Genomic DNA, 13884 nt, shown 5'->3' on the forward strand with positions numbered 1-13884 from the left:
CTTGTTGGACCGCGTTTGCAGGTCTTGCACTTGGGGGTTGGGTGCACTGGAAGGCTTTCTGTCCTTCTCCTCCGCAGTTGAAGCATCGTAAGGCATTCCCGAAGCAATCCTTGCCCATATGATCCTTGCCACACCTTCTGCATAGGAATTGTCTTTTGTTAGCCTCGTTGTACCTTATAGGCGGTCCTTGGGTTGGTGGGTTAACCGCACTTGCGTTAGAGTCGTTCCTAGCTCTCTTTACAGGTGGTCTCCCACTCCCGTTATTCCTTTTCCAGATCTATTCCTGAACTCCCTGTTGTAGGAGTTGGATTCGGTAAAGGTCGGCGGCGCTAGCATAAGCCTCGTTGGGGGTCCTTGTTTTACTTACGGTCAAAGCCTCCCGAGTCTCGAAGTTGAGACCTGCCACAAACTTCTCTACTTTAGTCGCCTCTATAGGCACCAATTCAGGTGCGAAATGGGCCAGCTCGAGGAATTGTTTGTGGTATTCCACAACTATAGTCATTCCCTGCTTTAGGTGGAGGAATTCTTCGTACATCGCTGCCCTCACATGTGCGGGGTAGAAACATCCCCGTAATCGAGCCTTCAGGGTTTCCCAGTTGAATCCCGGTTCTTGTCTACCGGCAGGTCCCTCGTGAACCCACCAAAGGTCAGCCTCATGTCCGAAGTAGAACGAGGCTAGTTCCATGTGGCATCCCTCCGGGCATTCTACTACTTCAAAGATCTTGTTGAACGTTCTAATCCATTCCTCGAGGGTCGTAGGATCTTCTTCCCCTGCGAAGATGGGTGGGAGGTGGCTCGAGACTTGGCGAGCCACGTCTGGGTTCCCGTTCGGGGGTGGTCGGTTGTTGTTATTGAGGATGGCGTTGCTCAGCGTCTGGGTGACCTGAGTCAACTGTTGTAGGTTCTGGGTTAACGAATCTTGGGTAGGAGGCTCAGGGGTTCTCGACTGGTTCCTTGTTGGCGTCATTCCGGTGTCAACAGGATCATCACCGATCGTAACGGTAAGTTAGGGATTCGCATCCTTATAGTTTTTTCCCTATAGCATGATGTTGAGTTGGGTATTTATCAAGATGAATCTGCCTGAGTGTGGGGAAAGAATACAAAGGACTGTGAGGACGGCTTTAACTGCTACCAATCTGAGATACTACTATTTGTATCAGACAGTTGATAAGGAGTACCTCACTTTGTCACAGATTGCGAGGAAACCTTTTGATGAAAGAATAACACTGTGGTCAATTTGAATATACCACAAAAGAAGTGGGCAAGTGTGGGAATTGAAGCCAGACACACTGCTGAGGCGAGTGGCGAAGGTAACGCCGTGGGAATAGATCAAGAGATGAGAAATGAGGATAAGGGAGCACCAGTTGCAGCACCTCCGATAGTGCCGCAGGGAGAGTATATGGGTGGACCTAGGGGACACTCATAAGATGACATGTACGAGATGATCAACACAAGGTTTAATAATTTGAGTGCACAAGTCAATTATGGATTTGCTAATTTTGATCAAAGAGCAGCTGTGATAGAGGAAAGGATGGGAATTGAGAATGTCCAGAGATGGACCCCGTACAGTTGGGACCCTAGCTACATGCCACCAGGACGTTCATCGGGAGGCTTTGATGAAGGTAATCAGTTAAGCTTTAAAGTTCAGTTAGTAGTTAAGCTTGCGTAGCTAGTTGTGTTTAAGGTTTAGTAAAAATAACTAAGAAGCTAAGACATTCCTATTTCACCAATGTGTTCCACAAGAAATCCTTAAACCAAATCTCGATACTCCTAGTATCCTTCTGAAAGTTTCCTTACCAAGTGATTCATTCGTTTTTTCTAAGTTTCGGGTTGAAACTTCCTTTAAGTGGGGTAGGATGTGACAACCCAAAATTTAATTTTAAAAATCCAGTTTTAAGAAAATCTAAAATAGCCAATTTTCACTCCATAAAAAAAAAGTTTGCGATGAAATTGGTGTTGAATAAATTATTTTTAGCTACTTTAAATTAAATTCAACACCAAGACTTGATTTAAACCCAACATCCTAAATTTTGGGGTACATTGCGTGTAACACCCCTGAATTTTAAGATATTTAAAACTTATAAAATAAAGGCGAATCTAACATTTGAATCCCAAACAGAGCATAAACTAAACATGATAGTCGGGGTGCTATGCCACACCTGAGCTAGAGAACTCAAATGCACAGGCTAAACTAACTAACAGAGCGTAATTAATATCCAAGTATAAATCAAGGCACGCAGACCATCTCATCAAAGCTAGAACTATCTAAACTAAGTCCACGAATCCAACTAGCGCACTCCGAAGCTACTCAACTGTTCCTGAAAAACATTCGGTGTAACAACCGTCAGCGAATAATGCTGGTAACCCACTCCAACGCGTTAAGTACAATATAGGTAGATATAAGAAAATCATTTTGAAACCGGAATACATATATGACCTACGAGACTCTAATTTAAATCCAAGATCAAGACTCAAGACACGATAATAGACTTGACAATATAATCATAAAGACTAGCATGAGTCCTAAGAATACGATACCAGACATAGTAGACAAATATGCTCATAAGTAGCAAATAGAGACAACAATGGCATTCAAAAACAATCAATTAACAGGTAATCATCAAGGCACACAATCCATCTTCCAACCTTATACCAAGTTCCAACCTTGTAGTTCCCCTCCGTCCTTAAATCAGTTCCAACCTATACCTCCAGGCCACCCTTATATCACCACCCCTTATTCCTCTGGGCAACTACATGCCCCCACCGACACACCACCTATCAACCACCAACATATCAAGATGGTGCCGCAGTGCCATTCACTTGATCCGCACCTCTAGTGCCAATATCAAGGGGTTAGCGCGTATAGCTCTAACATGACACCGCAACACTTATAACCTGGCCCATGCTCAACGGCAAGCTAGTCGAAGGTGGGCTTGTGCCTTTAGCACAGTAACCGCTATGGCCTGTACCTTTAGTACAATGACCGGGCACAAGTGGTGCCAACCGCCAACAATTCATTTCCACCAATCACAATCTCATCATCATCATCATCATCATCATCATCATTCACACCGGCCATTGCGTAATGACCACGATACTCATCACCATTCAATCAATCAACAAATAATCAAATAACAATCAAGATACAACAACAACGACACGTATTACACATAAATTCCTAGAACGATACCCAAAACACCAAATGAGACTCATACACGACAAACGGGGTACAATGGGATACAACGGGACACGGGGAAACAACAAACGGGGGAAAACATCATGCCCTACACCACGATTCCAGCGGGTGGGCGGCGGGTGGAGGACCACCCGCCGGTGGCGGACATACTGTAACACCCCAGATTTTCAAGATATTTAAAACTTATAAATTAAGGGTGCAATCTCATTAAATCCCAACAGAGTACGAGTGTACGGGGTGTTATGCCACACCTGAGCTAGAGAACTCAGGTGCACAGGCTAACTAACTAATGTCTCAAAGATATGAATGCATAAACGTGGCACGCAGGCCGAAAGGGAAACTAACTACTTCTATGATCCAAGCTCTAGCGCACTCCAGTGACTTAACCTTCTGTGCCTGAAAGCCAAATATATCTGTTCAGCGAGAGATGCTGGTAACCCACTCCAACGTGTTGAAATACATTACATATAGAGGTATATATAGATATACGAAAACCATTTTGAACATGAAGATGTATCCTACGAACTCTAGCTTTTAAAACCGGGAATGACTCGACAGATAAGGCTAGACACAAGCAACAGTTATAACAAGCGTATACAATCTACAACAAGCAAGACAGATAAAGCTGAGCACAATTAATAATCATAACCCAACATAATCAATCCCCAGCATAAATCCCATAGTCCCATCCCTCAAGATACTCATAACCACAACTCATCCATATCTCATCACATAGCACACTTTGTTGGCGCCACAGGACCAATCGCATGCCCATACATGAGGGTCAGCGCATATAGCTCTGACACGGCCCCGCAGCACCCTGCCCCATCTCACATTACGGAGGAGCCGATCGCAACCGACTGATGGACCTTTGTCCTACATAATATTTATATACCTGACCGGTCTTTACCAGCCTGGTTAACAGTTGGGATGGTTCTCAGCCCATTCAACTGCCCGTATAGTGGACCTTTGTCATATATAATATTTATATACCTGACCGGTCTCTACCAGCCTGGTTAACAGCCGGTATGGTTCTCAGCCCATCCGACTGCCCGTATAGTGGAACTTAGTCCTATATAATATTTATATACCTGACCGGTCTCTACCAGCCTAGTTAACAGCCGGTATGGTTCTCAGCCCACCCGACTGCCCGTATAGCCCGATTGATCTTAACCAACTCGGGGTTACATGCACACATAACACATAGCAAGTACATGCAACCCATATTAACACATTGGGAAGGGGGAGAAAACGTATAACAAGACCTATGCGTGATCCATCACATACTAAGAATAGTCCTAAGGGGTTCATACTGCTTCTACCTAGGTCAACGGGATACCAATCCAACTAGCATGCAATATAATAGACTCATAAACCTACGAACGGTACCCGAAATATCAACTAGAAAAAGGCACGATTAACGGAGTCCGTCGGGACACCACGGGGGACTGGGAAACATCAAACGGGGAAGCCAGATCCCGAGGGGGATGATTTTCCAGCGGGTAGCCGGTGGGTGGGGGGCCACCCGCCGGCTGCCCGCCGGGTATTACTGTTCCGGGCAGCGGGTCGCCGGCGGGCAGCTGCCCGCCCGCTGCCGGAGATGTGTTTTCCGGCCGTGGGTAGGTGGCGGGTCCCCTACCCCCCACCTACCCCCCACTGACTCTTATCACACAATTTCGCCCCGGGAACCATTGTGGAACCCGAAACCATGCTTAGACACTTTACAACGCAATTAACGACAACACGTAGACAATTAACGGATCAAATACGAGGAACGAACGGCACATAACCTATCATGCTTTTCTAAACATAATCAACACCCAAACATGCGATTACCCCACCCGATAACCCAAGAATAACATCATACGATACAACCTACGATTCTAATCACTTTTATATCAACAAGAATACGATTCGCCTTCTAATTGCAAGATTCGGTCAGAATAACACATAAGCATCGAGGGCATAATACAATTATCAAGAACAACACACAATCATCAAGAACTCCATATAATCATCAAGAACATCATAATAATCAAGAATCTCCCAATATCAAGATTATCAAGATCCCTCATGGGATCATCACATCAATCATCAATAATAATCATCACAAGTCATTAATACACAATAATATGGGGAAACCCTAAGGGGGAATCATAACTATGAAAATAGGTTTTGTTGAGACATGGGTTACCTCTTAGCCTTTATTTAATTCCTTGGCTATGAAGGGTCTTTCTCTAAGCTTTCTTGCTTTCTTGATTTCTTCTAGGGGATTCTTGGAGCTCTTTGGGGTGGTGGGCGTTTATTGTGGTGGGGGGTTTCTAGGTTCCTCTTAAGTCCCCTATTTATATATTTAGGAGTCCTAGTTAGGAACTAGTATTATGGGCTTGCTAATTCTATTTCTTTTGGGACTAGGGATTGGGTTTAGGGATAAGGGCCCGTGGACTATGGTGGGCCTCCTAATTAATTATTGTGATTTAATTCTTTCTTTTGGGTAATTGATTAAATGATTTAATTGATCTTAGGGGTCGTAACACGGGGTGTTACACTCTCCCCCCCTTATGAGGGGCTTCGTCCCCGAAGCCCGGTGTGTTAATCCACTCTTTCACCCCCAGGCATCCCGCATTTTGGCCTCCTGGTTAGGAATGTTGCGCCACGTTTTGCCTTAGCTGGGGTAGACTGGATTTCTGGTGGTGTTGCGATAGAAAGGGTTTAAGGCCTACCTCGGTCCTGAGCTGGGTGCCCCGCGAGTGCCCAAGGTGGCCTCGATTGCTGCCACCCTTTGATCTAGTGCGCGTGTCGTACGGATCAGGGATGAGAATCCTTCCTCCATGATTTGGTTTTGTCGGTTGAGCTGCGTGAGTATGCGTTCATGGATTGAGTCCTCGTCTTGCTCCCTTGGATTTCCTCCTGATCGTGGTTGCACTGTTGGGTTGGGTTCGTCTTCCTCCTCCTGGTCCTCATGTCCCTCCGAATCTCCGCAGTCTTGCATGGCTCGTTTGAGCTTTTTGTTGGAGATGTCCAGTCGGTCGACCAATTCCCTTCGCTCTTCTTCGGGTTTTTGGCAAATTTCTTCGAGGGTGAGGTAATGTCCCCCTTCGGTGTAGTAGATGTCGTTGCGGCGGAGGTTCTGGGCGTTAAAAACCATGCCATTTGCGGTCTTGACCTCGGTGTGGCTTAGGTCTACCCCCTTTTTCTCCATGATTCAACTTAGGATCATCCCGTAGGGTAGCTAAGCCGGTTGTTTGATTTGCAGAATTCCATGTGTTTTAACATGAGTGCCGGCAGGTTGAACTTGATTTTATGTTTCAGGAGGTAAGCAAAGGTGCACTCCAAGCTTCCCACATCCTTGCTTTTGTTATTGGTGGGCAAGAGGCTATCGGTTACAATCATAACCAATATCTTTTGCTCCGCCGATAGCCACTTTCGGTTTGGTCGAGTGGCCGAGGTGAACCCGTCCTCCTTCCCGAGTAGGTACTCGAGGTAGTCCTTGTATCCCGTAGTTTGGGTATCAATCCACCCCTTTTGGTCATAGTTAGACACACCCGTGGTGGTCAATTTCAAGAGCTTGGCCAAACGGCCTTCGGAAAGCACAATTTCCTTGCCACGGACCTTGGTGGTGATTTCTACCTTGTCACCCCGTTTGGTGGCTACAAGGTGTTGATAGAACTCCTTCACCAATTCGGGGTACGTATCCCCTTTGATGGTGAGATACGTATCTAAAAGCCCTTGATGTTTGAGCATATCAACCAATTCCGGAGAGAATTGGTCGGGCTCAAGTGCTTTACCTCCGATCACGGTGTAATCGGCGTTGCTCCACTCCGGAGTGCGGGTTCCGAGGGGTTTCTTTGGCATCGTGGTTCTTCGGTTGATGGCGACGTTTTCCGGCGATTTTCCGGCGAGGCGGCGGCGGGGCTCCGGCGTGTTTTTCCGGTGAGGTGAACGGCGCTCCGGCACGTTTTTCCGGCGAGCTTCTAGGCGGCGTGGTTTCTTGTTTTCGAGGGGGACGGCGGCGAGGTGGAGGTTCGGCGTTGGTGCGGTGGGGGTGAGATGGTGGGGTGGCGTCGTTCGGGTGGAGGAGCAGCGGGTCGCCGCTGGGGAGCCTCCGGGTGGCGGGTTGTGGCCGGCTGGGACGGCGGCGCGGCGGTGTGGCGGTGTGGCGTTGGCGGGTGGTGTTCGGCCGGCGGCGGCGGTCGATCGGCGGTGATGATGGGTGGTTGTTGGTTTCTTTGGGGTGGGGCGGTGAGGTGTGCGAGAAGGAGAAGGGGGAGAGTGGGGAAGGAGAAGGGGGAGAGTGGGGAAGAAGAAGGGGAGGAAGAAGAAGAAGGGTTTTTGATTTGGGGGTTTTGTGGGTTTTAGGGCTTTGGAGGGGTTTAACAAGGGAGTATTCCCTTAAGGTTTTCAAGAAACACTCATGGCTTAGTGGTTAGGGGCTTGGACTTGTAAATAGGAGGTCTAGAGTTCACTTCTTATTGGCAACACTAGGTGTTTTGATGATGGGGCTTTTGTCTTTTTCCTTATTCCGGCTTCTAGTGGTGGGGTTTGGCTAGTTTGCAAGTAGAACCGAATTATGAACTAATCTTTTATTTATAATATTTCCAAGTAATTAAGCTAAGCAAGTAACTCTATCACGAAGGTGATTACAAGAAATTGCCAACCTAACCTAGGCAGAATTCGTCTTCTTGGCTTTCTCCCACGGGATTTGCGTGGTCCTCGTCTTCTGGGCCTTGGTTCCCTTCCTCGAGATCGCCCTCGTTCCCGAGGTCGGCTTGAGTGCGACTCATGACGAATATTTTCCCGGGAGTGCCGTAGTTTCCTTGATGAGTGGTGCCCCCATGTTGTCCCATGGTGGTAGTGCGTGGCCTTTGGGGTTGGGTGCAAAGGAAGGCCTTGTGTCCTTCTTCTCCGCAGTTGAAGCATCGCAAGGGTTTGCCCATGCAATCCTTGCCTCGATGGCTCTTGTTGCATTTCGGGCAAGGGAAGCCCCTGGCGCTGGCGTCGTTGTTTTCCCGAGGTGGCCTTTGGTTGGTCGGGTTGCCGGGTCTCGTGTTGGTGTCGTTCCTTGTTCTTTTTACTAGTGGCGCCCCTCCTCCGGGGTTCCTCTTCCGCATTTGCTCCTGAACCCCGCGTTAGAGTAGTTGGATTCGGTAGAGATTGGCGGCACTGGAGTAAGCCTCGTTGAGAGTCCGGGGTCGGCTTACCACTAGTGCTTTTCGGGCTTCAAAGTTGAGGCCCGATACGAATCTCTCTATTTTGGTTACCTCGGTGGGGACGAGTTCGGGTGCGAAGCGTGCTAGTTCAAGGAATCGTTTGTGGTATTCCATAACGGTCGCTGTCCCTTGTTTCAGATGGAGAAACTCCTCGTACATGGACGCTCTCACGTGTGTCGGGTAGAACCTCTCTCGCAGTCGTGTTTTGAGGTTCTCCTAATTGAACCCCGGTTCTTGTTGATAAGTGGGCCCCTCGTGGATCCACCAGAGATCGGCCTCGTGCCCGAAGTAGAACGAGGCTATCTCTACGCGGCGTCCTTCCGGGCATTCTACTACTCCAAAAATCTTATCAAGAGTCCGGATCCATTCTTCCAGGACCGCGGGATCTTCTTCTCCCGAAAACGTGGGTGGTCGGTGATTCGAAACTTGTCGGGCGACGTCCGAGTTTGCGTTTGACGGAGGCGGTGGGGGCCTGTTGTTGCGAAGGGCCGCGTCACTTAGTGCCTGTGTGACTTGTGTTAGTTGCTGTAGGGTCTGGGTCAAGGGGTTGTCTGTGGCGGGCTCTGGAGTTCTGGATTGCCTTCTGTTCGGTGCCATGCTATCGTCTTTCTGGTCAGCGTTTATAAGAATGTTAAGTTAGAGTTCGACGCCCTTCTGGTGAAGTGATAAGTGGGGGAGGGTTTTAGAATGGGTAAGGGTAAAGTGTAGGGAAGTTATGTGTAGGTTTCACAATCTCACTGCGCGTCCTAAGATTCCTGAATCCTACGCTCCTAGGCACCTAGAGTTCAATCCTAATGTCCTAAAGTCCGGTCTTTAAGAGTCTTTTCCTAGGGTCAAACTTAGGCTCTGATACCAACTGTAACACCCCAGATTTTCAAGATATTTAAAACTTATAAATTAAGGGTGCAATCTCATTAAATCCCAACAGAGTACGAGTGTACGGGGTGTTATGCCACACCTGAGCTAGAGAACTCAGGTGCACAGGCTAACTAACTAATGTCTCAAAGATATGAATGCATAAACATGGCACGCAGGCCGAAAGGGAAACTAACTACTTCTATGATCCAAGCTCTAGCGCACTCCAGTGACTTAACCTTCTGTGCCTGAAAGCCAAATATATCTGTTCAGCGAGAGATGCTGGTAACCCACTCCAACGTGTTGAAATACATTACATATAGAGGTATATATAGATATACGAAAACCATTTTGAACATGAAGATGTATCCTACGAACTCTAGCTTTTAAAACCGGGAATGACTCGACAGATAAGGCTAGACACAAGCAACAGTTATAACAAGCGTATACAATCTACAACAAGCAAGACAGATAAAGCTGAGCACAATTAATAATCATAACCCAACATAATCAATCCCCAGCATAAATCCCATAGTCCCATCCCTCAAGATACTCATAACCACAACTCATCCATATCTCATCACATAGCACACTTTGTTGGCGCCACAGGACCAATCGCATGCCCATACATGAGGGTCAGCGCATATAGCTCTGACACGGCCCCGCAGCACCCTGCCCCGTCTCACATTACGGAGGAGCCGATCGCAACCGACTGATGGACCTTTGTCCTACATAATATTTATATACCTGACCGGTCTTTACCAGCCTGGTTAACAGTTGGGATGGTTCTCAGCCCATTCAACTGCCCGTATAGTGGACCTTTGTCCTATATAATATTTATATACCTGACCGGTCTCTACCAGCCTAGTTAACAGCCGGTATGGTTCTCAGCCCATCCGATTGCCCGTATAGTGGAACTTAGTCCTATATAATATTTATATACCTGACCGGTCTCTACCAGCCTGGTTAACAGCCGGTATGGTTCTCAGCCCACCCGACTGCCCGTATAGCCCGATTGATCTTAACCAACTCGGGGTTACATGCACACATAACACATAGCAAGTACATGCAACCCATATTAACACATTGGGAAGGGGGAGAAAACGTATAACAAGACCTATGCGTGATCCATCACATACTAAGAATAGTCCTAAGGGGTTCATACTGCTTCTACCTAGGTCAACGGGATACCAATCCAACTAGCATGCAATATAATAGACTCATAAACCTACGAACGGTACCCGAAATATCAACTAGAAAAAGGCACGATTAACGGAGTCCGTCGGGACACCACGGGGGACTGGGAAACATCAAACGGGGAAGCCAGATCCCGAGGGGGATGATTTTCCAGCGGGTAGCCGGTGGGTGGGGGGCCACCCGCCGGCTGCCCGCCGGGTATTACTGTTCCGGGCAGCGGGTCGCCGGCGGGCAGCTGCCCGCCCGCTGCCGGAGATGTGTTTTCCGGCCGTGGGTAGGTGGCGGGTCCCCTACCCCCCACTGACTCTTATCACACAATTTCGCCCCGGGAACCATTGTGGAACCCGAAACCATGCTTAGACACTTTACAACGCAATTAACGACAACACGTAGACAATTAACGGATCAAATACGAGGAACGAACGACACATAACCTATCATGCTTTTCTAAACATAATCAACACCCAAACATGCGATTACCCCACTCGATAACCCAAGAATAACATCATACGATACAACCTACGGTTCTAATCACTTTTATATCAACAAGAATACGATTCGCCTTCTAATTGCAAGATTCGGTCAGAATAACACATAAGCATCGAGGGCATCATACAATTATCAAGAACAACACACAATCATCAAGAACTCCATATAATCATCAAGAACATCATAATAATCAAGAATCTCCCAATATCAAGATTATCAAGATCCCTCATGGGATCATCACATCAATCATCAATAATAATCATCACAAGTCATTAATACACAATAATATGGGGAAACCCTAAGGGGGAATCATAACTATGAAAATAGGTTTTGTTGAGACATGGGTTACCTCTTAGCCTTTATTTAATTCCTTGGCTATGAAGGGTCTTTCTCTAAGCTTTCTTGCTTTCTTGATTTCTTCTAGGGGATTCTTGGAGCTCTTTGGGGTGGTGGGCGTTTATTGTGGTGGGGGGTTTCTAGGTGCCTCTTAAGTCCCCTATTTATATATTTAGGAGTCCTAGTTAGGAACTAGTATTATGGGCTTGCTAATTCTATTTCTTTTGGGACTAGGGATTGGGTTTAGGGATAAGGGCCCGTGGACTATGGTGGGCCTCCTAATTAATTATTGTGATTTAATTCTTTCTTTTGGGTAATTGATTAAATGATTTAATTGATCTTAGGGGTCGTAACACGGGGTATTACACATACTTTCCAGCGGGTGCCCAACGGGCAGTCGCCTGCCCTCTGGCTGCCCGCTGGAAAGAAGCTCGGGCAGCAGGTAGGTGGCGGGCACCCCTGCCCCCACCTGCCCCCTACTGACTCACAGGCAACTTTCGGTCCCGGGATCTCTCGTGGAACCCGAAACCATGTTCAGACACATTCAAACACATAACGACAACACCACATATTCAATTAACAAAATCAAGCCAAGAATTACATCAAATACGTTCTAACACGAGTCCTAAACATGCCAAGACTCCATATTAATCACATAACGGTTCAGACACATCCGGAACCACAAGAACATCAAGAAATCTATATGCAAGGTCCTAAATACGAGTCCTAGGCTAGACTCAACACCCGATCATGCATAATCCCACCCAAATATACCAAGAACATCATAATACGAAATTCACGATATAAACCCTAGGGCTCTAAACATAATCAAAATACAAGATCATTCATATAATCAATCATTGTAACACCCCGTGTTACGGCCTCTAACCCAAACTAATTATTTAATTACTTAACCTTAAAGGGGAATCAAATTCCCTTAATTAATTAGGAAGGGTCCATCATAGATCATGGACCCTTATCCCTAAACCAAACCCTTAGTCCTATAAGGAATAGAATAAGTAAATCCCTACCATTCAGACCCTAATTAGGACTCTTAAATATATATAAGGACATAGGAGACACCTAGAATTCACACCACAATAGATTCCACCACACAAGAATTCCCAAGAATTCCCCTATCACCAAACGTAAGAGAAATCAAGAAGAAGAGATCTTAGAGAAAGAACCTCAGTAGCCAAGGATTCTAATTAAGGCTAAGAGGTAACCCATGTCTCAGCAAAACCTATTTTCCTTGGTATAATCTTCTTCTTTGGCTCCATTCAATTCTATGCTTGTGTGTGAGATGATCTTATGTGTTGATATTCAATAAGGCTTTTACGATGATTATGATATAATCTTGATGTTTGTGAGATGATCTTATGTGTTGATCTTGATAATCTTGATGATTATGAGAGGATCTTGATATTTGTGTGTCGATCTTGATAATCTTGATGTTCTTGATTTTAAAGATAAAATTATGATCTTGTGCTTTAAATATGATTAGAGCACTAGGATAAATCGTGGATTTTGTGTTATGATATTCTTGATATGTTTGGGAGGGATTTTGCATGTTCGGGTATTGAGTCTCGGTTGTGTTTAGAAGTCATGTTAGGATGTATTTAATGTGATTCTTGGTTTTAATCCATTACTTGATTACGTGGTGTCGTCGTTTGTGTTTAAATGTGTCTAGACATGGTTTCGGGTTCCACGAAAGGTCCCGGGACCAATTTATCACAAGAGAGTAAGTGGGGGGTAGGTGGGGGCAGGGGAACCCGCCACCTACCCGCTGACCCAAATAGGGCCGCCGGCAGCGGGCAGCCGGCAGGCAGGCGACTGCCCACCGGGCACCCGCTGCCTTATGTGTGCCGCCGGCGGGTGGTCCTCCGCCCGCCGGCCACCCGTTGGTTTCCCCAGTGGGGATTTGGTGGTTTTCCCCGTTTGATGTTTCCCCATGTCCCGTGGTGACCCATTGGTCCCCGTTTGTCGTGCCTGAGTCTAGTCTGATGTTTCGGTTATCATTCGTAGGATAAAAGAGTCTTAGGTATTGCATGCTAGTTGAATTGGTATCCCGTTGGCCTAGGTGAATGATGTATGAACCCCTTAGGCGTATTCCTAGTGATGTGGTTGACCACACATAAGTTTTATTTATGTATTTCCCCCTCCCTATGTGCTAATGTGGGTTGCATGTGCTTGCTATGTGTTATGTGTGCATGATACCCCAATTGGTTGCGATCAATTGGCTATACGGGCAGTTGAATGGGTTGAGAACCATCGGCTGTTAACCAGGCCGGTTGCGATCGGTCAGGTATATAAATATATATAGGGCTGCGGTCCACCGTTTCGTTGCGATCAAATGTTATAAATGAGCTGCGGTTCATAATCTGGTTGCGATCAGAAATACACACTATTTGGGCTGCGGTCCACCGTTTGGTTGTGATCAAACATTATAAATGAGCTGCGGTTCATCGGTTGGTTGCGACCAACCCCTTCGTGCTACGGTACGAGGCAGGGTGCTTCGGGGCCGTGTTTGCGCTATATGCGCTGACCCTCATGTATGGGCATGCGATTGGTCCTGCGGCACCACCAAAGTGTGCTTATGTG

General features: G+C 46.8%; 1 protein-coding gene across 1 annotated transcript; it reads right to left on the bottom strand.

Annotated features, from left to right (window-relative positions):
• Window positions 1-277: 277 nt before the first annotated feature.
• LOC109174075 lies at window positions 278-967 on the bottom strand. Its single transcript, XM_019323369.1, has one exon. The coding sequence runs from the start codon at window positions 965-967 to the stop codon at window positions 278-280; it is 690 nt and encodes a 229-aa protein (XP_019178914.1).
• Window positions 968-13884: the final 12917 nt, after the last annotated feature.

Source organism: Ipomoea nil, unplaced genomic scaffold (assembly GCF_001879475.1).
Source record: "Ipomoea nil cultivar Tokyo-kokei standard unplaced genomic scaffold, Asagao_1.1 scaffold0146, whole genome shotgun sequence".
Classification (NCBI taxonomy): domain Eukaryota; kingdom Viridiplantae; phylum Streptophyta; class Magnoliopsida; order Solanales; family Convolvulaceae; genus Ipomoea; species Ipomoea nil.